Source organism: Rousettus aegyptiacus, unplaced genomic scaffold (genome assembly GCF_014176215.1).
Source record: "Rousettus aegyptiacus isolate mRouAeg1 unplaced genomic scaffold, mRouAeg1.p scaffold_m13_p_4, whole genome shotgun sequence".
Taxonomy (NCBI): Eukaryota; Metazoa; Chordata; class Mammalia; order Chiroptera; family Pteropodidae; genus Rousettus; species Rousettus aegyptiacus.
Genome location: NW_023416307.1, coordinates 58,456,450 through 58,481,256, shown reverse-complemented (window position 1 = coordinate 58,481,256; position 24,807 = coordinate 58,456,450). Strand labels below are relative to the sequence as shown.

General features: G+C 33.8%; 1 protein-coding gene across 4 annotated transcripts in view; it reads right to left on the bottom strand.

The window, feature by feature from the left end:
* Positions 1 to 24,807, bottom strand: part of LOC107506882 (limbic system associated membrane protein) — a 562,505-nt gene that overhangs the window by 232,813 nt on the left and 304,885 nt on the right. For all 4 annotated transcript variants that reach the window (XM_016137797.2, XM_016137801.2, XM_016137800.2 and 1 more), the window contains exon 2: positions 20,889 to 21,121. In XM_016137797.2, coding sequence (XP_015993283.1) covers positions 20,889 to 21,121 — 233 coding nt within the window. The remainder of the gene's footprint in view (positions 1 to 20,888; positions 21,122 to 24,807) is intronic.

The following is a 24,807-nucleotide window of genomic DNA, read 5'->3' as shown; positions in this document are numbered from 1 at the left end:
TATGACATGTCCCCCATCTAGTTAAGAACAAACATGAGCTTAAATATAAACACAGCTGCACAGCTTCAAAGAGTAAGTGTCCAGAGATTAAATTTTCTATGTCTGAACAAGACCATAGCTCATTTAGCACCTGGCTAGCTAAAGTTTTAAATGCTTTAGATTTACCCAAAAAACTTACTTTACTTCTTCGGTTAAGAGGTAAATTACTTGGTAAATTATTTTTATTAAAGGACGTTTACTTTCTTATGGAGATAAGGCATCAGAAAAAGTACTACCTTTTGTTTTACCCAACTCTCTCCAGCCACTCACATTTTTGAAGAGGCTAAAACAAAACAAAATGAAACAAAAAATACAATTAAGAAAAGATATGCTGTATTCCTTCAACTCTACTTACTTTAGATCACCTTTGGAATTTTGTTTATCTAAGTGGAACAGTTGTGGGAAGATATTTAGCTCCTGAGAATCTTGCCAATGAAATAATTATCACATTTGTTCTACTTTTATGAGCTGTATCTTCTTTCTTCCTCCAGTATTTCCTACATCAAACAGCAGAGTTCGCCTAGGGAAAGGCATAGCACAGCTCTACCAGAGTCAATGAGCTGAGCCAGTGTCTCCTAACTTAGGATTTTTCATTCAAATCTCAGCTATGATAACCTAAAGGTCTTGTACACACAAGCAGCCAAACAGATGTAAATGAGGTTTCTTAATTGGGTGTCTGAATTTCCATTGGCTGACTTGTCTGCATTTCAGTTTTAGAGAATGAAAAATCACCTGAACCCTATAATGAAATGCCCATTGCTCTGGCATGTGGGTGCTTGTGTGAATCACCAGGAAGGGTAATAAGGAGCCCTCTCTGATCCAACTGAGCTTGCAGCCCTCCTGCTGAATAAATGGCTGGGTTGCCACAACCACTTTGGAGTTCTTTCTGAGTTCCTCGTTCCTGGCTGAGCACTGGCATTCTGTGATTTATGTTATATAGTGAAGCCTCCAGGCAGAAAATGCTGCCAATAATTACTCGCTATGGGGGGACTGGGAAAACAGAAAGGCTTTCTTTGGGTTTTTCTCTGCCTCTCCTCTCTCTTCCCTCTCTTTTCCCCTCCCCTCCCCACTTCTTTCATCCCTTCCCCTCCTTTCCCCTCTGTAATTCTCTCCTGCCGAAATATTTCTAGCAATATAATTCTTTACTAGCAGAGTTGTGAAGGTAGCAAAATAAAAGTTGATTGTGAATTCTTTTTTTTCCCTCTCAAATCAAAGTACAAAGTTGGAAAAAACACAAACACATCAAATCATCTTTAAGGAGGCAATGCAAATGCTCAGTAAAGTTTTAATAGCTAAGAAAACTCAAGTACTAAAAAATAGGCTGTTTCAAAATCTGAGAAATGAGATTTCTAAATAGTAGGAATTTTTTTCAGACTCATTCGTTTCACAAACTTTTAATGCCTTTAGTATCCAAAGCACTAGACTATAAGAGATACCAAAGTAAAAAGATAAAATATCACAATAAAAAAAAAATTTAGCCATATAGTAATTTACTTTCTAGAAGACAGGAATACACACAGTAGTCCCCCCTTTCTGCAGTTTCAGTTACCCATAGTCAACTGCAATTTGAAAATATTAAATGGAAAATTCCAGAAATAAACAATTCATAAGTTTTAAATTGTGTGCCATTCTGAGTAGCATGATAAAATCTCATGCAGTCCCACTCCATCCCACCTGGATATGAATAACCCCTTGTTCAGCATATTCACACCATATAGCAACCTGCCTGTTAGTCACTTAGTAGCCTGGGGTTCTCAGTTATTAGATTGACTGTTGAGGTATCTCAGTGCCTGTGTGCAAGTAACCCTTATGTTATTTAATAATGGCCCCAAAAGTAGTGATGCTGACAATTCAGATATGCCAAAGAAAAGACATAAAGTGTATATACGTATAGGAGAAAAACAAAACAAAACAAAACAAAAACAGAGTATATAGGGTTTGGTACTATCAGCAGTTCGAAATAGCCACTGCAGGTCTTGGAACGTATCTCCCAGGATAAGGGGAACTCCTGTATATAGAAGACGAGACTACTCAGTCTCAAGTTGTAAGGAAAATGTAACTGTGGAGAATAGATTCAAGGACTAGGAGAGGCCCTAGAAGCTTAATATACTTTATCACATCTCATTTAGTAACACTTATTACATTCTCCTAAGAACTTTTTCTTTTCTTTTTTTTTTTTTTTTAGGCGAGGCAACCTGTTCTTTCTTAATGGATAACTTGTTTGAAAATATAAGCATACTAATTTTAAAGTCTTTTTAAGATTGTCTTTACAATCAACACTTGCTCATGTGTAATTCCCCTATATATTGGACTTTTACAATATGTTTAATAGCATCGAATTTTCTCATGAGCTTTATAATTTTAAATATGTGAATTCATAATGAATGGAAATTATTGCCTGAAGGAGAAGCCTGAGGTTGAAGATGTACTCCTATGGGGTAGTTTCATGATTTCTTGTTGTTGTTGTTGTTGTTGTTGTTGTTGTTGTTGTTGTTGTTAGATATACATGATAATCCTTGGTCTTTAATGTATTTTTGTATTACACTTGAGTGAACAATGTCTAAAATGTGGTAATCCTGAGCTCAATATCTACTGTTTTTAAATATTTCTGAGTTAGAAAGAAAGAAAGAACTTGCTGTATATATAAGTAGATTTCTAACCTCAGAACTGGGTATTGTTTAGAATTAGTTCTACTCTGAATTCTTGGATAAGGAGGTGGAATTGAGGACTTCTACTTTTAACTTCTTTTCACCTCAGTGTTTTCCCTTAACCTGTGGCATGTGGAAACTACCTTATTATTTATGACTCTCAAACATATATTTTCTTAATGAATGGCTTAGATTAACTTGAAAAACTCCACCTTAGGCATATCTGTTTATTTTGTGCCAATGGTGAAGAACTGTCGAGGAATAAGAACATTCCTATCATTTTCCTGTTTGGCCTAAGTAGTTTTATAGTTTTATTAACAGCCACTGTTTTTTTCATTTCTCTTGTCTGACTGAATAAAAACACTAGAAGATCATAAATGTTTTTGAAAAAAATACAGAGGTCACAAAACGAAATTTATTCTATCATGGTATGTGGATATAATTCACAGGTATATGTGTGGTTGTGATTATACAGACGTATTTAGTATGTTTGTATTATGTTTACAAAGTTACTTTTATTTTTTAAGTAAATATAAGTATAGCATAGTTATCCATGAGCCTTTCAGAAAATTTATCTTAGAAAAATATATTCTTCAATAATGTCATTATTGTTGTCATTATTTTGATAAATTATTTTTGGAATTCACTTCTAACAAGTTGGTATCTTTGTACTAAGGCAACACATACTAATAATTAATAATTACAGTGTGTGACTGAGTTGGGCAATGCAGTATTGTGTTCAATAAAGAAACAAAACAAAACGAACATTCATAAAGTAATAAAAATTCTTTTCTTATTGTTCATAAACTTATCAGTAAATGAAAAGTTCTCTACAAGGGCAAAAAGACTACATTATTTGAAGAAAAGTATACTATTGAAATAGAGTGAACTATTTTGAAGGATAAAATTTATGTGAATTTTATAATCAACTTCTATTGTTTATAAATTAATTTTGTTTTTATCCCTTCTTGTGTCTTTACATGTGTGTGTACACACATAACTACCTTAAATTTAGTAAATTTGTCTAATTTAATCTAAATGATAAATCTAGATATTTGCTTATGGTACCCTTATCTTTGGATGTGACAAACCTCATTAAGCATTTTACAACTGAAATTACTACACAATTTCTAGTACTTTTTCTAAATTATACACAGTACAATTCTTGTGATTCTTTCCCAATTAAACTGTTAGAACACACTAAAGACGCAAAACTCACAAAACCCAGCCTAAGTCACTTTTTTTTTTAATGGGAAAATGAGATTATTCTCATCCATTTCATCCATTGTCAAAGGCAATTCAATTCATACTGTGTTTCTAGAGAATTGACTCATCAATCCTGTGGGAAGAATAAACAGAATAATTGTGTACTCTGCTCTATGAAAGCCCAACATTCCATTTGAAACATGAATGCAAAATCAAAGATCAATTAGGAAATGAAAATATTTTTTAAATAGTGTAAGTTTGTGAAAAAAAAAACAAGTAAAGATGAATTTTAATATAGACCTTCCAGTAGGTGTCTACTGCAAAAAAAAAAAAAAAAAAAAAAAAAAAAAAAAAAAAAAAAAAAAAAAAGCCGCTTTTTTTCTTTATAAAGAATGGCATCTTATCAAAACTATTATGTTCTAATCTCTCTTCCATCCAAACATCTGATTTCCCTCCCATACATTGACTGTATTATTATTTGCTTTGCTTTTTGCTGTCTTTTTGGCCAAATTCTAGGTAAACACAATAAATGAGTACTGTTGTAGAGGAGTAAAGCAATGGGTTATAGTCATATCTCCTTCCTTTCCAGGGTTTGGTCTTAGAAAAACAGGGTTCTAATGAAAATCAATAATTTGGTGAAGCAAATATCGGTAAGAATTCCTAGAAGGATAGCCTTCTCTTCAATGTCATAAGCATTTAGCATTTCCTATCCACAATAAACATTAAAAATTTGAGGAACAGAGAAAATGATTTTGTACCTTTTATCTTCCTATGGAGATCCATGATGATGAGTTATTTAAAAGATTTTTCTTAATGTGAAAAAACAATAAAGAATAGCACAATTATGGCTAACGTGTTTTCAAAGGAGATAAAAATTTAAAAATAACAATGACAACAACTAATGTTAACTGAGTATCTACTAAACATCAGGTAATGTGGTAAAGACTTTAGATTACATTTCCTCTTGATGTCTACACGTCTGCACACACATACACAAACAACTATGAGTGTTACTTTTACATTCTATTTTTACCAAAAAGGAAACTCTAGCATAAAAGATAACATAATATACATCAAATCATGCAGCTAGAGAATGAGTCAAACTGGTATATATATTCTGACCTTAAGCCACTATATACTAAATCTGCTCTTAAGCCACTATCTACTAAACCTTTATGGCTAAGTTTGGGATTTTGGCAGGTTCTTAGTCTAATAATCTAAATGTCAGGTTCAATGCAATACAAAATAATAATAATAGTGAAGTATTTAAAAATATTTTACCATGTATGAGCTGGTTTTTCACATGCACATTGACCTGATGTAGAAGAACAGGATTCAGTAGCAGTACTTTTTCAGATAATCTTTAAAAGCCATTCCAAAAAAAAAAAAAAAGAAAAGAAAAGAAAAGAAAAAAAAATGCCTCCTATAGGCAGGCGCTTTGGAGTTTGTGATTGAGCCTGCAAAGCATTCTGTGAACAGGTGTTCACTCAGACTATATGAATAACTAGCATGCTGAAAGTGGGTCCACACCATGCCCCTGCCAAGCCAAAAATACAAATAAAAAAATCCAAACAAGAAACAATGATGATTAGTATCAATGAGATTTATGTGTCATTTGATATTTATTATTTCATGAGATAATAATACCTTAAAGAGAGTTACATCTTCATTTTTTTTCAGAACCATATATTTGGTTTTGTTTTCTATATTTGGTTAATATTTGTTATAATTATTACTTGCTGTAGCTATATAGGCAATCAAAATATTCCAATGACTGGTACAGTACTGGTAAGTAATACTTACATTCTATTTGTTCCAGTAATACTTACCAGTACTGTACCAGTCATAATAAATGCATATCAGCCACGTGGAGAACCTTCACTCTCAGCATTGTTTTTATGAAATATTTTTCTTATCATAATCAAGTTATTCATCCACTCCATTCCTCAAATGGGATCGTAGTACTCTTAACACCACACATTTCACAGGTATGCAGAGAATAATTCTAGCAAATACTTTATGTAAGCAATATCTCCAGATGGCTATTTCCCTGCCAATTCAAATTAAATACTCCCGCGAGAACTATTCACTATCTTTTCTTTATACTCCTTCTCTATGCTCAAAAAAGCAGCATGTTAGGAAAATAAGCAAAAAAACAAAAATGACTTTTAGAATCAGCTAGACCTGAGTTTTAATCATGACACTACCACAAATTAGTTATGTAAACTTGGGTGAGTTATTTAATATTTTTCTGTTTCCATGATCTCATCTGTAACAGAACTGATAATATTTACTCTAGAGCCTTATAGATAGTGAATATGAGTGTCTAGTATGTATAGCAGGCTCTTCCAAATGGGAGCTATTGCATTACCATAACATTCCATGTCACTCTAGTGGAAATATACTTACAAAAAAACTTAGGTTCACTTTAAACTCTCTATTGCTTTTCTGATAAAATTTGACTATTTCTGTCAGATATTACAGTCTTCATTTAAAAATTGCCTCATCTTCTTCATTCATTAGAATTGTGATATGGATATCTTTTTTCTGATAGTACTATTTTCCAGAAACTACCTTGGAAAACATCCTATCTCAGATTACCTTTTCTATCACTGAAGAGCCTGCCCATCATTTTTACCAAATTAACACCTTTCGACCTTAAGACACTTTCATTCTCACAGAGTAAAGACTAAAATTCTCATCAACTGTCTTCAAAAATTTTTCTATGGCATTCCAACCCTAATATATCTTCCTTCTAATCACCTATCACTTTCTCTGTTCCTAAGATCATTCATTTCTACATATTCATTGTCTGTTTTTTCTAACTCCTGTTTCCTTCAAGCCTTTGTATTAATTTCCTCCAACGCCCTCCCCCACATTGTTTTCCTGCTCAATAAGCATTCTATATCTAATCTTCTATAAAGCTCTGGAAACCTCACTTGTTCTAGGAACCCTGTGATATTACTATTTAGAAAGAGAAGCCTTAGCTGAGTTCACATATCCGCCTTAGCAGAGAAATTCTTACCTTCTTAAGTCCTCCCCAATTTAGAGAAAAGCATCAGTCCTTTCAATTTGCAAATCCCACAATTTCCTCCTTAAGATTCAACTTGACTAAATGTATTCTTTTAGTATCTTCCCTTCAATCTATGTATGATGCCTTAATATCTCAGCTTGTACCCTCCTAGAGAGCATATAATGTGTCTGACTCAAATGGTAGCCCATGCAGAGAGATACTTCAAAAATATTACTGAAGCTGATGAAGAGAAAGATAAACAGAAATGTGGCATTACTGGCTAACCTGAAAAACACAAAACCCTAAAATTCTAATTTTACCCAAACCAATTCTACCATCCCATGCCCAGAGGCATTAAGCATAGAGACTGCACAGCTTACACTCACTGCTGTGAAATGCAAACCCCATACAGCAGCCGAAGTATATAAATATGCAAATCATAGATGTATACAGACACAGACTTCCAATAGAGAACACCAGCTGTCACAGGCAACAAAATCACTCTGAGGACTTGGCACTGGTGAATTGGCAAATACCCCCTGGTTGTTGCTGCCCCATCAATCATGGGCGATTTGGCCGGGTTGCATTCTTGAACAGGTTTCTCCCTCTTTTAACTCAATTTAACTCAGTTAAAAAACTTTTTTTTAGGGTTGTAAAATAATCTGCAATAAATTTTGATTTGAGTTGGATATAAAGAGTTTATTATCCTCTGGACATAAACTTTCCTGCATCTTGCCATTTAAAAAAAATCCACATCCTCTCTCCATCCCCCACCAAACAAAACAAAATAAAAACATCAAGCCAATGTTTTGTTTCTCTTTATTAAAAAACTATTAGGAAAGATTCTGCTGGGATATGGGTGATAGGCAATGAGAAGAGTTCAGTAGTTTGTTTATTGTTTTCTTTTTCCCAGAGACTATTGAAGACAATTGGCCCAGAAAACTCTAGTCCTTTCAGTTATCCCAAGTGATCATAAAATGCAAGTAGAATGGGGAGGAGGATGAAAAGACAGAGTGAACACTGACAAACTTTTGGTATCCACAGTCTATGGAAACTGCAGTTTAACACAGGAGTGAATAACAAATTTACTTCTCAACAAAGAATGGTTTACAACCATAGCGGCATTCTGAGAGAAGTAAATATGTCATCGATTTTAAATAGCAGTATTATCCAGCAGAGAGCAGATCAATGAAAGCTGCATAGGTTTTCAGATGCTGCAGGATATTAGAGAACAATCCCATTTCCCCATCCATAAACCATTTCGTCCAAAAGAGTAATTTAAAATGTACCATAAATCATTATCTGCTCAGTAACCAATCAGAATTCAAGAAATATATCAACACCTCTTTTTCTGTCTTGGAACCATCTGAAACACTCTATTTTTGTTAACTCGTAGGCCTTGTACAGTTCTTCTGACTGTATATTTGGTGGAAAATAATGTTTCATTCAGATTTAATGTTTTCTCATCATAGTAAATACTAGAAAAAAACCTGATATTTTTCTTTGGAAAACGTAAAGTACTCAATAATTATTAGGTGGGTGATGTTGATTGCTGTTCCAAATACAGAAGGAACAGGGCAAAGATAATTACAAAGATTTGTTCCTTCCATACAAAGGCAGAGTGATGAAGAATCACAATGAAAAAGATAAAAATTTTCATCAATGGTCAATATTCTTTAAATGATTCCACCCTCCACTGTGAACCTGGATGTTCTGTTAGAAAGTAAAACTATTAATCTATTACTCAGTATTTTCTGAACTTTCTATTTTTGAAGTTCTGTGTGATTTCAAATAGAAACGAGGCACATTCTGTGCATGCTGGGAGCTTTTACTAGCAGAGAAGATAAGATGTGTATTCAAATGGACACATTATAAAGTGGAATGTGATATGTGTTCAGAGAGAGAGAAAATGCTTCCAGTTAGAGAAGAGAAAGCTTGCGTGTAGATAGAAAGATCAAATAGGCCATGATAAAGAAGCCAATCTATGTAGAGTGTGCAGGATGTTTTTTTTAAAAAAACCTCAATGGAAATTTGTTACTCCTCTGTATAAAACCTCTAATCCAAATACACTCCTCGCCCCACCCAACCCCTAAAAGAGGCAAAGCAAAATAAAACTCTAACATACTACAGGGCTCTATGTACCTTTCTAGCATCCTCTTGCTTACCATCCCTCCTTGCTCATCATGTTCCAGCTTATTGCCACACATCCTAATTCTGCCTGAAATCCTCTTTCTCACACTCCATGCCTAGCTAACTCTGTTGCTACAATTTTGGAGAAGAGCTAGACTATCCAGGATATAGAGTATGCACATATGGAGAAGTTAGTTTGGAATGAGAAGTTGAAAGTATTTAAGACCATGGTATGTTAATGTCAGAGTATATTTCACAAATATATGGAAGTAATATTCAGGCCAGTTTAGAATACAGAAATGTAGAAGCAAGGAACACTACTTTTCTCGGGGGGGGGGGGGGGGAAACACATATAAGAAAGAAGTAGCAAGGACCTCAATTAGACAATGTCAGAAGCATAATTCACAAAAATGAGTGACTGATTGAATGGAAGAGATGGATGGGGATGGAGAAGTTAGAAATAAGCCTGCTTTCAAGGAGATCAATTGTGCCATTATTAGCAATAAGGAAATCAGAAAGACGAGGAGATGTTTTGGAGGAAAAGATTAATTTTGACTTGAGCACATTAAATATGAAGTATCTGGTGGACAGAATGAAATGTTTATAAGGTATTTCTGGACTAGGATCACGCCCTAAAAGAAGGAAAGACTGGCAATGGAGACTTAAAATCAAACTATATAGATATTTCATTAAAGATGAGGTCATCAACGGACAAAATCTGAAAAAGGAAGAAGAAGCAACTACAACCCTGATAAAATACACAGAAATAAGATCATACAACCAAAGGATTTCAAGTTGACATAGTCTGAGAGACAGACAGAACACTAAGATAGGGTAGTATTTCAGGAGATAAGAAAGGAAGAGATTGCAAGAAAAAAAGGAAGGGAGATGTTGGTAGTGCGCCTAAATAGAAATCAAAGAAATTGCCATAAAAAGACTGGCTCTTTAAAAAGGCAGGGACAGTGGAGGGTTGTAAACATAGGATAAGGGAAAGACTAGGAAAAGCTGTTTTAGGCAACTGAGTTGAAAATCAGCTAGTGATGAACAGAGAGACTTCCAGAAAGCCTGAGGAATCAGTTGAGGTTAGCATGACATTGTAGGGTACTCAATAAAATGTTATGATATCCCATTTCCTAGCAACCTTTAGCTGAGAGGGAAAGGAGAATATCAGTTATTCATGGCCAGGGACTAGAGACATCAAAACAAGATAAGATCAAACAGACTTGCATTTTAGGGTACCAGGAAGGAGGCTGCTGAAATGTTAGACTAAGGCACCTAGCAAGGGTAGATAGGCAAATGAAGCTAGAACATGGCTATAGCACCATCTAAGAAATACAGAAAGAAGTTTTTGTTTGTTTGTTTGTTTTGTTTTGTTTTAAAATCAGTATGGGACTTAGAAGTTTTGTGTAGGAAAGTGCTTATTCTACGATGTTACTTTGAGAAGACTGACAAGATCCTACTTACAGCTCTGTCTTTGTTCCTCCCCAATGAGACTGTCATTTGTTTCTGTGTGTGTGGTGGTGGAGGCAGGGGTGCCATTGTAGTTATAATATCTCTTTTAGAAAGAGTATATCTTTGCAAGGTATAAGAAATTAAGGCCTTATCATTTTTAGAAAAAAAAATTATTTTATGAATTTGCTTCCACCATGGAATAAAGAAAAGAAAGAAAAAATACTCATGTGAGAAATTGATGGAGGGTTGAAGAAGAAGAAGAAAAAAATGAAATGGAGGCACCAAAGAGAAATTGTGCTCTCTGAAAATATTTCTAGGTCTCTCCTTTCAATAATCATGGTTTATTGTTTTTAACTATTTTGAAGCTATTTTTCAGTCATAATACACATATACACACAACAGTTATAAACTAAAATGTTTTATCTACAAAAACAACACTCAGAAACTACTGTAAAAACTGTTTTAGTCTATTTCATTCTATCTTCTTTTCAATAGATGTATGGGTGTATATGATGTGTGTATTTATTATAGTTTACAAAGTTAATTATAAATTATACTGTTTTGTAACTATTAACCATTTTTTATAAATATTTTTATCATGTAACAAAATGTTTTATAAAGCATAATAGTTACTGGCTACTTAGCTGTATTACTTAGAGATTTAAAAGTAGAAGATAAAGGAAAAGGCTAAAAGAACCATCAAAAATATGTATCTCAACAAAATAGGAAGGTTTACTTAGCATAAAAATGAGTAAAAAAAAAGCAAAATGGAAAAGAAAACAAGTTTGCTTATACATATTTAAGTGTATAAAATTAATAAGGTAATTTAAAAACACAATATGAAATAGATAAAGTTTTAATGTCGTTGGCATATAAATAGATTTTAACAGGTCAGCAGGCCTTAGTGAAGCATCAGTGGTACACGCACTCCCATATAAACTCACTGACACTGGTGCTACCAATTACCTAAGTAGATTCTCTTTGGTCCTGAGTTTCTTGTATCAATAATATCTAATAATAATTCTGAGTTTCGCAGGTACAAGTTTCAAAGCCTGGATCTCATGTGCAAACCCTAGTTTTCAGCTTTTATACTGGTTGATAATGTCTGCACCTTCACAATACCAAAATGAGAGAGGTTTCCAAATGTAGGGAAGAGGTTTGAATGCTAGACGGTCACTCTAATGTCCATTAACATAGAATTTCTTCTTATGAAATGAATTTAACTTTCTCCTTCCAAATTCTAACGATGTAAGGTGTATTGTATAATGTTTTAAAAAAAATAATTCTGTGATGACCACTTTGTACAAAAATTTGAATTTGCATTTCCGATTTTATTTCTACACATTCATGGAAGCAGAATTACTGAGTCAAATAATACAAATATAATTTAAAACTTTGAAAGACATCACTACAATAACCTGTCAAAGTTTCCACTAATTTACACTCTCAACAGGGAGATATAAAAGTGTTAGTTTTCCCACTGACTTGCCAAATTCTGGCTACCCACATTTTGTTAACCCTTTCCCAGCATTATTGGTTGAAACATAACAATCTATTGTTACTTTACTTTGTATTTCCTTTATTATTAGTGAGGTTTTTAATAGTTTTTCATATGTTTGCTATTTACATGGGTCCTTTGATAAACTGGCAATATGCCCTTCAACAAATTTTAGTCATATTTTCTGTAGCAATTTTGTTCTCTCATTATCGATCTTGTCCCATTACATCGACTAGAACCTCCAGAAAAATGTTAAATAATAAAAAACGATTGTTGGTATCCTTGTTTTATTCCTGTCTTGCCATACTACTGCTGAAATTATGCATTTTTTATGTTAAGAAAGATATCTTCTATTTAGCTCATTAAGTTTACAAGTAATTAAAAAGTCAAGAAAAAGAAGTTGGTTGAATGATATATGTATTTTGTTGGTTATTGGGATTATCTCATGATTTTTTCCTTTTTTGATATAATATTTTTATTCATATATTTCTTTATAATGGATTTTGCTCAAAAAATTCTATTTGATTGTATTTTTAATATAATTTTAGATTTTATTCACTAGTATTTAACCCTAATACCTACCTTAAGTATTATTGTATCTGTTCTAATTTTATTTTGAAATAATTTCAGATTTACAGAAAAAATTGCAAGAATAATACAAAGAACCCCCATGTATTCTTTACCCAGAGATTCCATTCAAGTTTTGTCACTTGTCTCAATAATGTCTTTTCCAGCAAACAGCTCAATGTAAGATTATATATTATACCCAGTTATCAAGTCTCCCAGTTTCCTTCAATCTAGGGCAATTTGTCTTTCTCTCCTGATTTTCATGACCTTGACATTTATAAAGATTAAGAGGCTAGTCTTTCTAAAGAATGTCCTCCAATTTGGGTGTATCTTTTTATAACTAGACTTAGATTTTGATAGAAATATCACAGAAATGATGCTGTATTCTGCTCATTGCATCCTATCATTTGGCACATGATGCCAATTTGTCCCATCACTTGTAGTATTAACTTTGGTGTCACCTAGATTTCTCTACTTTTCTCCCTTCCCCCTGCTATTTGTGCTTAGATAGTTTGTGAGGAGCTACTTTGAAACATGTAAAAATATCAGTCTTTATTTCACTTTCACCGACTAGTTTTAGAATCCATTGGTGCTTCTTGTCTGAATTAATTTTTCTGCAATGGTTGCAAAATGATAATTTCCAAATTCTATAATTCCTTCCATATTTATTAGTTGGCATTCCATTTTAAGAGAGTTCTATCCTCTTTATTTAATAACTATTGTTTAAATTATATCAGTGTTATGCTATATCGCTTTTATGTATTTTGATACCAAACTTGTCCTAGAATTGGGCAGTAGAAGTACCTTTCGAGCTGGCTTCTATGTACTTTTGGCATGCCTCTTTTTTTCTTTTAGGGCTTCCTTACTTTCTGACACAACATATGCTCCAAGCTCATGTTGTTCCTTCCTTTCCCAGTCCTGGAATCATATATTTCTACAAGCAACTTTTATTACTTTTAGTGGAGAGTGACATTTTAAAATCAACATCTGGAAGTCAGGTATGCTTATTGCTACTAGGGTATAAGTACTCTAAGGCTCTCTCAATGGGTAAGGTTAGTAAATATACACATATATTTGCATCTATATTTCTAACTGTCTGTCTATCTATCATCTATCTATCTATCTATCTATCTATCATCATCTATCTTCCCTTAAAACTCATGAATAAACATGAATAACTCCAATTTCACTCTAACACCACAAGGTTCATTTTAGCTTTCCCTTTTTCCATATTTATACTTCTCCAACAGTGAGAAACTGGTTATCATCATCTTTAATATATTTACTAACTTTCTCAATTCTCTTGAATGTAGCCAAGGTCCTAACCCACCATGAATGCCTCCCCAATCAGATACCCTTCTTTTAGGAGTCCTGTGCCTTGTGGTGGTGACACTTCACTCAGAAACTCTCCTTGGGTATGCCCTGTCACAGGCTGAGCTGCTTTCCCACTATACCTCAGCTTGCCTAATAGCTTTTTGACTAAAAAGAAAGGAAGAGGCATTATTGTGTTTTGTATACTTTATCATTTAGGCAGACTTAGGACTTGACAAATTTTAGACAATCCAAATCATCTCATTGTCCAAAAATAAATGTTGCTTATTAATAGCAAAATGAAAATAATAAAAGAACCTATATATCAAAAATATAAGATACATATGCCATATTTTTTACTTTTAAATATATAAATTCAAAATTACTTTTAATATTTTTAAGGGTGCAGAGTTTTGTTTTTGTTTTTGATAATGTATATAAAACATAAATGCCACTGATGATGAAAATGTATAGTGGCTTATAGTACTACATAAAAATATTTTAAAGGGTAGCTATCCTTATCTTTAAAAGAAAATCTCTGTGGAAAAACTTGCACATCTGTTAGTAGCCACATATGCTACTCTGTAAATGTAAGTAAAAATAACTTATGGAGCAAACTAGCTATAGTCGAACTATCTAGCAGATGTAGATTCAAAATGGAATAAATCCCTATCACCAAATTCTTTCTAATCAGTCAAAATTCTGACCACAAAGTATTAAAATCTGTATTGATGTAATGATTCAAGATTGAAATATAACTAAACATTCATTGGTCTGTATCTTCAAGTAGCCTTCCTCCTTTCATGTAGACTGGGTTTCTATACTCAGCCAACTCTGGATACTAAAATAATTTTGTCTCTCTTCCCTTGGTTTTTTTCTCATCTACAGAAAAGACAAATGTAGGTTAGAGCAGAAAGTATGTGGATGTAAACAGCTAATTTATTTTAACTAAAAGATGGACTGCATATACATATTGAGAGCTTGGAGATAGTAATTAATTATGGGTAGATGAGCTTGATTTAGATAAAACTTGAAGTTCTTCCTACAGGGGAACATCAAATCAAAACAGCATGATGTAATATTCTCAAAAATTTTAGCCCTAAAGTTTCATTTCTTCCAGTTACATTAGCTATCTGATTGCTGATGTGAATAGTGATGTCTTTAAAGTCTGAACATGACCTATTAACAGCTAATCAAGGGTCTATTGTTGGAAAAATTAATCTGAAGAGTAGGAAAATTAGTAGACTTTAGCATGTAAAATCCAAATAAGAATTTCAATTAATCGGTAAGATTCTCAATAATCAACAGAATTAACCCTCAGATCAAATATAAGTAAAGAAGTTTTCAAATTCTTAATTTTATTAGAATGCTTTAAAATATAAAAATTGCCAATCTAAATTCAATGAAAACAAAGTGTTAAACTTTCTGTATGACATTTTGTAGGCCATGTTAAGTTGTTGGGGAAAAAAAATCAATGCAACATGATTGTAATTAAGGAAGAGAAGAAAAAGAATGGAAGGGAAAGGAGAACTAAGGAAGTAATGAAAGAAGGAAAAACAGATAAAAAAATTAAGAGAGATATAAAGAATGCCTGCCTAGAGTTCTGGATAATGGATTTGGTCAGAGTTAGGAATGGTTAATAGGATTGTGAAATGCTGCTAAGAATTTAAATCTTAAAAATCATAAATCTGTAACTAAAATGCAAGGAAAAAAATGACATCTATGTTTCCTAACTTTGAGTTTTCAATTGTTAAATTAAAAGGGAATCTATAGACATTACACTTGTAAGTCAATAAATTGTGTAAGTCAATATGAGATACAGGAAATGTAGCTTTTTAAATGTGTGGATTTGAAAAGAAAGACCAAACATGTTTGGTCATACTCTTTCCCCATAATTATATTGATTTAATTAAGATCATTATACAATAAATTTCCTTACAAGTAATAGAGACAGTCTCACAATCCATGTATGTTATTTGAGTCATGGCTGTGAGAAAAAATTCTGAAATTCTATTTAATATTATAGTGAAATTTAAATATTAATTCAGAAATACATTTCTTTTTTTAAATTATCTCCAATTTTAGTACATGCAGATTAGACCATTTCTAAAACAATGTTAACCAAATCAGAGTAGCATAGGAAGAAAGCAAAAGACTAAACATGGAAATGACCACTCTACTATGGGTACCAGACTCAAGAATATGTAATAAATAAATGGAAAATATGATGAATATTGTAAAGTTTGATGAATGAGATATTTAAATTTAAATTCACATCTTTAAAATATTGTCATGTCAGGATTTCCTTCGTATTCACATGTATGGAGATTCTTAATGTTATAGATTTTTTAAAAAGCCTGTTTTCAGAACCACTATTTCCAGGGCTCAAAAACATAAAATTAATCTATGTTTTCCATGAGTACGCAGGTTTATTTTATTTTATTTTTTATTTTTCTACTACAAGGCACTAGTATCGCTCCACAGAATTTTATATGTAATATGATACTGTGTCATACTGGAAAATGAGCAGGAATCCTCTCATTGATTGCTTAGATTCTTAGAACATTAGTTCTGGGTTTTTCACACATATCCAAATCACCTGCAGAGCATAATGTATTTGAAAACTTTGGCCACATCTCCAGATATTCTGATTTAATTGTTCTGAGATTCTCATGAATCTGCATTTTGACAAGTATAATAAACCTGAATGCTGACCTGTTGCATTCAGGTTTACATACAGAGAAACATTGCCTTAACATAAGTGCCTCCATCTAGGGTACAATCAGGAAAACATAGAAACCATAGGAGGGTAAACTTTGGAGAAGGAATTGTCACTATTAATGAGAATTATGCCAGAGTAATCAGTTTATTTTATTAAATTTAAGAGTTATATTTTCTTAATCTTTGACCTTAGAATCTGTAAAAGAGGTGATGTAGGAACCAAAATATCTGGCTTTAGAAATGGGTCCCACAATTTATTAAGCCTATCAATGCATGTTTATATTTGAAAAGCCTTGGTTTTCACTGAAGCAACATTTATTACCACTAATCACAAACAATCCCAAAGGTCATTATTAATTTTTACATTTGCTAATGCAACACTTTCACCTGTGTACTGCATGGGGAAGCTGTGGGAAGATATCATTTAGTAAAGATTGAGTTTAGCAAACCATATAGCATATTTATTTCAACACAGGATATTTGGTGTGGAATGATTCTCTTGAACTGATTTTAAAAACTTACTTTATTTGTGAAAAACAATTATCAAAATAAGAAAGAAAATGTTGGAGATGTTGAAAAGCCACTAACATGGTGAAACTATATATAAAAGGAGAGAAGGATGCATCAGGGAAAATGCAATGCTAAAAAAATATGAGGGAGTACACATGCTTAAAAATTTTTAAAGATTTTTAAAGTCTAGAACAGGTTTTATGTTTCAACCACTTTTTTGTTGTTGTTGTTCAGCTTTGACACTTGAAAATGAACAGTTTGGAAAGAGAGGATTTTCTTTCCATAGGACTAATTTAGTCAAGTAAGTGGCCCTGGAGGGCCTAAGGTGCTACTATGAAAGTTAAGGTATTTGGGAGTCTACATGATCTCCGACTCATGCCCAACAAGATTCATCTTAGAAGGATTTAGGATTATAGCACTATCTGAAATCAAATGAAATTATGCTGGATTATTTTCCAAATGTTCCTAGGTACACAATTCTATTAAAAAGTTTCTCAATGTGTAGTCCCTACACCAGTAGCATTGTCATCACCTGAGTTTTTTAGAAATGCAAATATTCAAGCCCCACCATAACTACTTAATCAAAAATTCTTGAGGAGGTCTCACCAATCTAAAAGGTAACATCTGTATGTTGCTCATGTGTGCTGTGTGTTCTCCTCAAACATAATAAATGTGACTAAGAACTTTAATGTGATATCGGTCTAAGAAGCCGTTTAGAATCCTAAAGAAGTAAAGCTAAAGACGGAACAACTAAAGAAAATGGATTGGAGGGACCCAAAATAAAAGCTGAAGGAGCCTATAGCAAGGGTAACAGGCAAGAGTGACAGCTATTAGATTCTAGGCAGCGTCCCCTGGGCAAAAGTGAGCCTTATGAGAGATACCGTAGCAGCAGCTAGCAACAGTATCATAGTGGTCATCATCATCATCATGTACTGCCTGAGAACACATGATCTCCAGACACTGGGCTAAAGGCTTACACACACCATCTAATTTATTACTTACAATAAATTTAAAGGATTTAAAACATTTAACTTTACCTCTATTTTACATATGGCAAAACTAAGCCTTAGAGAAATTAAGTGGTTTGCCCCCAAATTTATTTAAGTAGTGAGAAGGAAAACTGAGATTCGAACAAGGCAGTGTAAATGCAAAGGCCATATTTGAACTGCTATTCTTTAGTGATACCCCAAAGCATCTTTGAGCAAAGGATGGCCTAACAACTGAGCAAGGAAAAAGACCACAGCATTTATTTAATGACTGGTTAAATTAGATTTGCAGAAACCATGGAGGGTGAGCAAAGCAGAACTTGAAAAACTCAAAAGATTTTTATATTTTAAAGGCAAGTGCTATGGGCTTAGAGAGAAGAAGGATGACAGCCACATCTAGAAGCAGAATCTTGGAGGTGGCAGAAATATGTTATGGTCGAAGCCTGGAGTAGTAAGTGATATGAACAAACATAAAGAAAAGGAACCCATGAGATAATCACAAAATTGAATATCCTAATGGGAAGTGGTTAAGCCATCTGGTGCTAAAGATCAAATGTCAGTATCCATATAATTGTCCAAAGAATCCCCATTCATGACTCAGGCTCAAAGAGGAGATGATCCTTTCTTCATCTCTCTCTGTTGCTCATTTTCTGTTTCAAAGAAATATGGTTAAAATGAAAATTCAGTAATATCTTGAATCGGACAGATATAGGTATGAAACCCTGTCCTCAGTCAATAGGAATTCTTGAGCAAGCTCCTACTTGTTTCTAAACTTTAAGCTTGTGCATGTCTATAATAAAGTTATTAACATGAACTTAATAATTATCAGAATTAAATGAGACAAAGAATAAATAATACCTAGCACTTAGTAAGTTCATCTCCATCCCTTAATATTAAGTTAAATTGAAGTTAATTTCACTTATATGACGTGGAGGTGTGCACAGTAGAATCTACCCTAGTTCTAGCTCTAACCCTTTCAAGATGGTCATATTTGTAGCTGAAAAGTATACGAATGAATAAATAGGAAGGGAAACTGAGCATTTGGCACTAAGAGCACAGATGTAAATATAAATGTGGTAATTCCTAAAGTTATAATAAAAATATTTCCATTTCAGTAGAAAGTGCTTCACATTTGATTCCAGGTTGTCTTGGCTTCAAACTACTCCCTGAACTCTTCATGTGATCTTGAGCAAGTAACCTAAATTCAATGAACTTGTTTCCTCATCTAGAAACCAAGGGATACGATACTTAGATTGTCCAACTGTATTCAGTATAGGACAATACATGATTTCTATACATGGCATGAAAGGCTGTAAAGGTACGAATATTGCGCAGTAATTTCATAATATAATGTGCAGTTGGCCATTAGATAAAATCTGTTCTAAGGGACCTTAAGTAAACTGGTTATCTCTCCTCCCTCTGTCACTGAGGTAGAACTTTTTTTGTTTTGAGGCGAGTGCGTGTGTGTGTGTGTGTGTGTGTGTGTGTGTGAATGTGTGTGCTTGTGTTTTAAAGGAGTTGGTAAATTAACTCCCTACATACTTAGAATTCTATAGCTATGTTTAAACATTTAAGCGGGGTGCCTGAGATCCAAGCCCTGGTGTCTCCTGTTACTAGAGCTCAAGGATTCTCTATTAAACTAAAAGGAAAGCATTCTATGCTTTGACTATCATAGGAACTTTGCAAGTCCGTAGACATGCCTTTTAAAAGCAATAAAATAAAGCTGTCAGCCATTGCAAATGGACCAAGATGAAGGTCACATGACTAAACCACCCCTGCACCAGGCAGTCTTTGATGTATTTTCCTCCAGTTTTAATCTATTAATCAGAGGAGTTGGAAGAGCAATAATTTAAATGCTGCAATAATCAATTCCATAACACATTAATAGAGGCTAGAGTCAAACTTTGCCACACCACTGACTACATTGGAATCTTGACAGGAGCCCTAGGGCCATGCCTAATTTGCATTAAATTTACATAAAATTGTAAATCAAGAATACATGAACATAGCCCTAATATTTGTTAGTGCTTAGATCTTTCTTGTTAGATGGATTTAAACTCCTGGTGTTTCGACTTTGCTTGCAATAAAATTGTGCAGCTGATCGGTTTTGTTCTCATTCTACAATTATGGGGAAAGAGACCCAAGAGAGTTGTAGTTTGGGTTTTCATCCTGTAAAACCATGACTCAGATGTGCCCTTGGAAACTCCAATCTAGAAGCAGATTGTCCCCAATGACTTTGCAGATCTTTGTCACTGAATTTGCTCAGAAATAACTTGCCATTAGATGGAGACACAAACTAGATAGAAAGCTGACCAGCTGAGAGGATGCTGATGCCTCTGGAAATTTCTATGTTTTCAAACGACATCTACTATCATAAAAATAGATAATTAGCGATATTCTTATGCTGATGACAGATAGAAATCAGACCTTCAGATAAGTATCCAGTACTTCACAGCATGAAAAAGTAGACTTCACATGGTCCTAAGTATTCTTTGTGTTGTGTTCCTCTTTCAACTTATTCCAACAGCTGTGACCTTTGCTGTGTGTTTTCACACTCAGTGCTAGAAGAAAACATTCTCACCAAGGGTACTGGCTCCCAGTGGCAAGACTCATCTCTCTATATTATCCTTAGTCCTCTCATTTTAAGTCTATTCTTTTATAGAGAAAACAGATGCTTAAGCGTCATAATGTATTTGGAATTGTTCTTTTTTTCCCCCAGAAAGGATTATGCACGTATTTTATATATCATAATTATTCTCTGCCTCTCACCTCTCCTTCACCACTCATCTATCCCATTCTTTTCTTACCTTGCACGATCAAGTAAACTTGAGAGGTCTTGGGCTCATGCTGTGTCTGAACTGAACAAGTGTAAGAACCCTCATCATAGACATCCACCTTCTGGATTCGGAGGCTGTATTCCAGAGAATGGCGTTTCTCCAGCTCGACCCGGGGGTCCAGAGACCACTTGTCATGCCCAGCAAAAATGATGCCAGAACGGTTCAACCAGGCCACCTTCGAATTCTTGTCCTCTACAACACACCTGGCAGAGCAGAATAACAACATTAGAGTCTTAGTCATACCTGCATTTACATTCCCTCTCCATATGATTGGACTCAACAAGACCAGTCAAGAAAATAATTATACTCAGGATAAACCATTGCTATGCTGTTTCTAAGACTCTTAAGTATCATTACTATTTGTCCTTTAAGATCTAATTACCAACCAATGGATAGATGTCATTATATTAGACTCAATACAGCAATAAACAATCTGAGTATGAGTAATGCAGGCAAATAAAGTTAAATGAGTATTGATTTCCCACTGGGTTATCTTCTTGTCTAAGAAAAGGTCATTCGTACAGAACTCCATCTGTTTAAGTAACTTTGAGAATTAAATGATAATGTGGTACATTTACTCAGTTTTGACTTGTACTTATTCTTTCACAAGTATTTCCTATGTCTCGTGTGATGATATATCCAAGTTACGCCCCACCACTATAGGAATTAGACTAGATTTCAGAGTTCACATGATTCATATGAGTTTAGAATGCCCACTCTCAAAAGTAAGAAGTGTGTGAGCAGATCTAAGGGTAACTGGGTAGGTGTTGTGTCAAAGTAATCAAAGCTAGCATCACCTTGCCTAAGTAAGGTTCCAACAATTGAGGACAGCAGGTTTTCTGTTGGCCAGAGACAACTCTCTACCAGCACTTCTGGCCACTTTAGAATGAAGCTGATCTCTTATGAGAGATGAAGAAACCAATTTTGTAGTTCCTATTCCAAGAAAGGTGAAGAAACAATGCTTATGTGAATGACTACTTATTTTAGAAAACTCACAGTCTCTTTCTGAAACTTAAAAGGACAAAGAAGACAGATTAGTGGAGAAGGGGTAAAAATTTCATGGTGAATGCACTTTTCTTCAATTCTAGCAAGAATCTGGAAATGAAAAAATCAAGCAAAAAAAAAAAAAAGAAAGAAAGAAAGAAAAGAAAAAAAAAACAACAATTCTCTGTATCACTTTGGCAAGATTTATATCTGCCCCACAGGAAGATTATCCCAGACACTGTTCACTGCTGCAGAGCCAGCTGCTCAGCATTCTGAGGAATGAGGAATGGACAGAAGGAGCCAGAGGCATAGCAGCAAAACAATTAAAACACCATGTTCCCCTGTATTTTCCAAATCAAGTTAAACCCAGGTTTCCTCTCAGGTCAAAACAGCCAGGCATAGAGATTCCACACCCACGCAAAGACAGGAAATTGAGGTTTTATCCACAGGCTGTCCACTGTAGGGATACAAAGGCCAATTTGTATCTTTCATGAGAACAAGAAAAGCTGAGTCTTTTAAAAATTCCTCATCTATGGTACAGCATACCTCTTATCCCATTAATTTTTGGTAAATTATATATTTTATTTGGCACAATTATTTTATTTAACTTTTTAGATGCCATGGTATATAGGTCTTTCTTTTCCTCCTCATCTATTTATTTTCATGAACACGAGTAGGTTAAGGTATCATTTAGTATCTCCATTACTCAATATTTGTTTCTCTGCCATACAAATATTATTAGGATTAATTATACGCAATTGATAATTTAGAACATCTCCATGAGGAAGTGCAAAGCTAACTTCATGGATACTTGCTGCTTCTTTCCAGAATCTAATTTACTTTTCCCATTCTATTTTGTATGGCATCATTTCTCTGTCATTGGTGATTTTGTGACACTCCTCAACATAGAATCATTTATAAATTAATACCCTGTTTGCTGTCTTCTAGATCATAAATGAAGTTGTTGATGTAGAGTCACTGGGTTTTTCTTTTCTACTGAGAATAATGAAAATGCACCTCTACAAATGGATTTTAAATCTTCTATCACATTTTTCCTTGCACTTTTCTCATCTACACATCTCAACGCAGCAGTGAACAGACATACTACATCATGGGGATGTACTTTGAATGCTACTTAGCCTAGCATATGGCCCTAATATGCTCATTTCGAAAAAGAAAGAATACCATATAATGTATTTTACACAAAAATAACCTACATTCAAATAAAGATAGAAAATTTCCCTTATTCATTAAGGCACCTCCCCAAATTAATCTGGTATAAAATAGTAAATGCCTGGTAAATACCTCTTGTGAGAACTAACAGTGTCACACATGGTTACCTATAGTCCATTTTCCTTCCCCAAATTGAAGCTCTACAGCATCTACAAATGAATTGGGCAAATTTCCTTATCAGTACAAAGTAGAGTTTCTAAGAAAGGTCTTTAGGGTCCTTTCTATATTTTGGCAATTTTTATCAATGAGAAAGTTAAGATTACCACAGAGATCATTATTAAAAATTATTCTCTGAGAGGATTCAAATGTATCTTGCCTAAAGAAGTAATTGACTATTTCAGCAAAATTGTCAGACCTATAAAAATATATCTAATGAAACAATATATTATGTAGAAATTTGGCTATGATAATCTTCAAAACATCTTATTTTTACATTATATTTCATCTATATTTATTCTTTAAAATTTATCTTTTACATCCAAATAAGTGAAAGGTGTGTTAGAATTAACACACATACATATACATTTATTTATACTTTTTTCTAAATCAGTATATAGTTGGCCAACTCCAAGCACCAGAGCACAAGGTAGTATTTTTTCAAAGGATACCACTCCTCTAGATATTTAAGGGTTCTTTTTTTTATCTAGTCAATAGTTTCAAAATAAATGCACTGACTCTATAAACTAGGTAATCATCTTTCTACAATATGTCTGAATCTTTCAAACTGAAAAATGAGCAGTTTTCAGAATTAATTAATTTTAAAATCTTGACTTAACGTAGCAACTATTTTAAACCATAAGAAGTGCACACAAGAAGGTATATGTAAAAGTCATAGTCCCAATTTGTAGAACTTCTGTTTGTTAAGTGAAAATATCCATTTACACTGTGTAGTCACAGAATGCCTAGCTATTTGGAAATGAGGAACTTTTGATTAAATGTACACCCAGGTTCCCAGCATGTACAAACTAGTAAGCATCATGAGCTTGCATCTTGGAGGTAAGCTGGCTTCACTGTGCATTAGGCATGCTTGTGGAGTAAACGAGAATTCTCATGCTATCATATTATAATATTGAATTATCCCCCACTCAGAATGTCACTTCGTTACTAGACAATCTAGTTCAAAACTGGATACCTAATAATTTTTTTCCTCCAAAATCAGCCTTGGCAAAATCAGGAACAGTGTGAAGATAAGTGTATTAAAAATCTGTGTTTTGTGTTCTTTGGGTTTAACAGAACACTTCCTCCAGGAGCTCAAGATGTTGCAAATTATTACAGGATTTAGCCCTAAGGATGGGCGAAAGGAGAGGGTGTCGTTGCCAAAAACAGAGGAACAGAGGATGTCCTTCCACTCTAGGTGGGATTTCTGTCAGTCAGCTGAGGGCATGAGGTATAATATAGAATGCCGCCTCTTCAGGACATCTTCTCTCATTAGTATCTGATCCTCATCCATATTGCATTAGAGTTATTGGCACTAATCTTTCCTCACAAGCTTATTTATGACAGTGACCATCCAAGAATGCACCTATGGCACCTTAATGAGTCCTAGCAGCATAAACCCACCATGTATACAAGAGGCATTGTTTAAATGTGAAATAGGTACAGAATAGAAGGATAAACTATTTTAACTTTTCTTAAGAAAATTAAAATGATCAGATACAAAGGGAAAATTCAA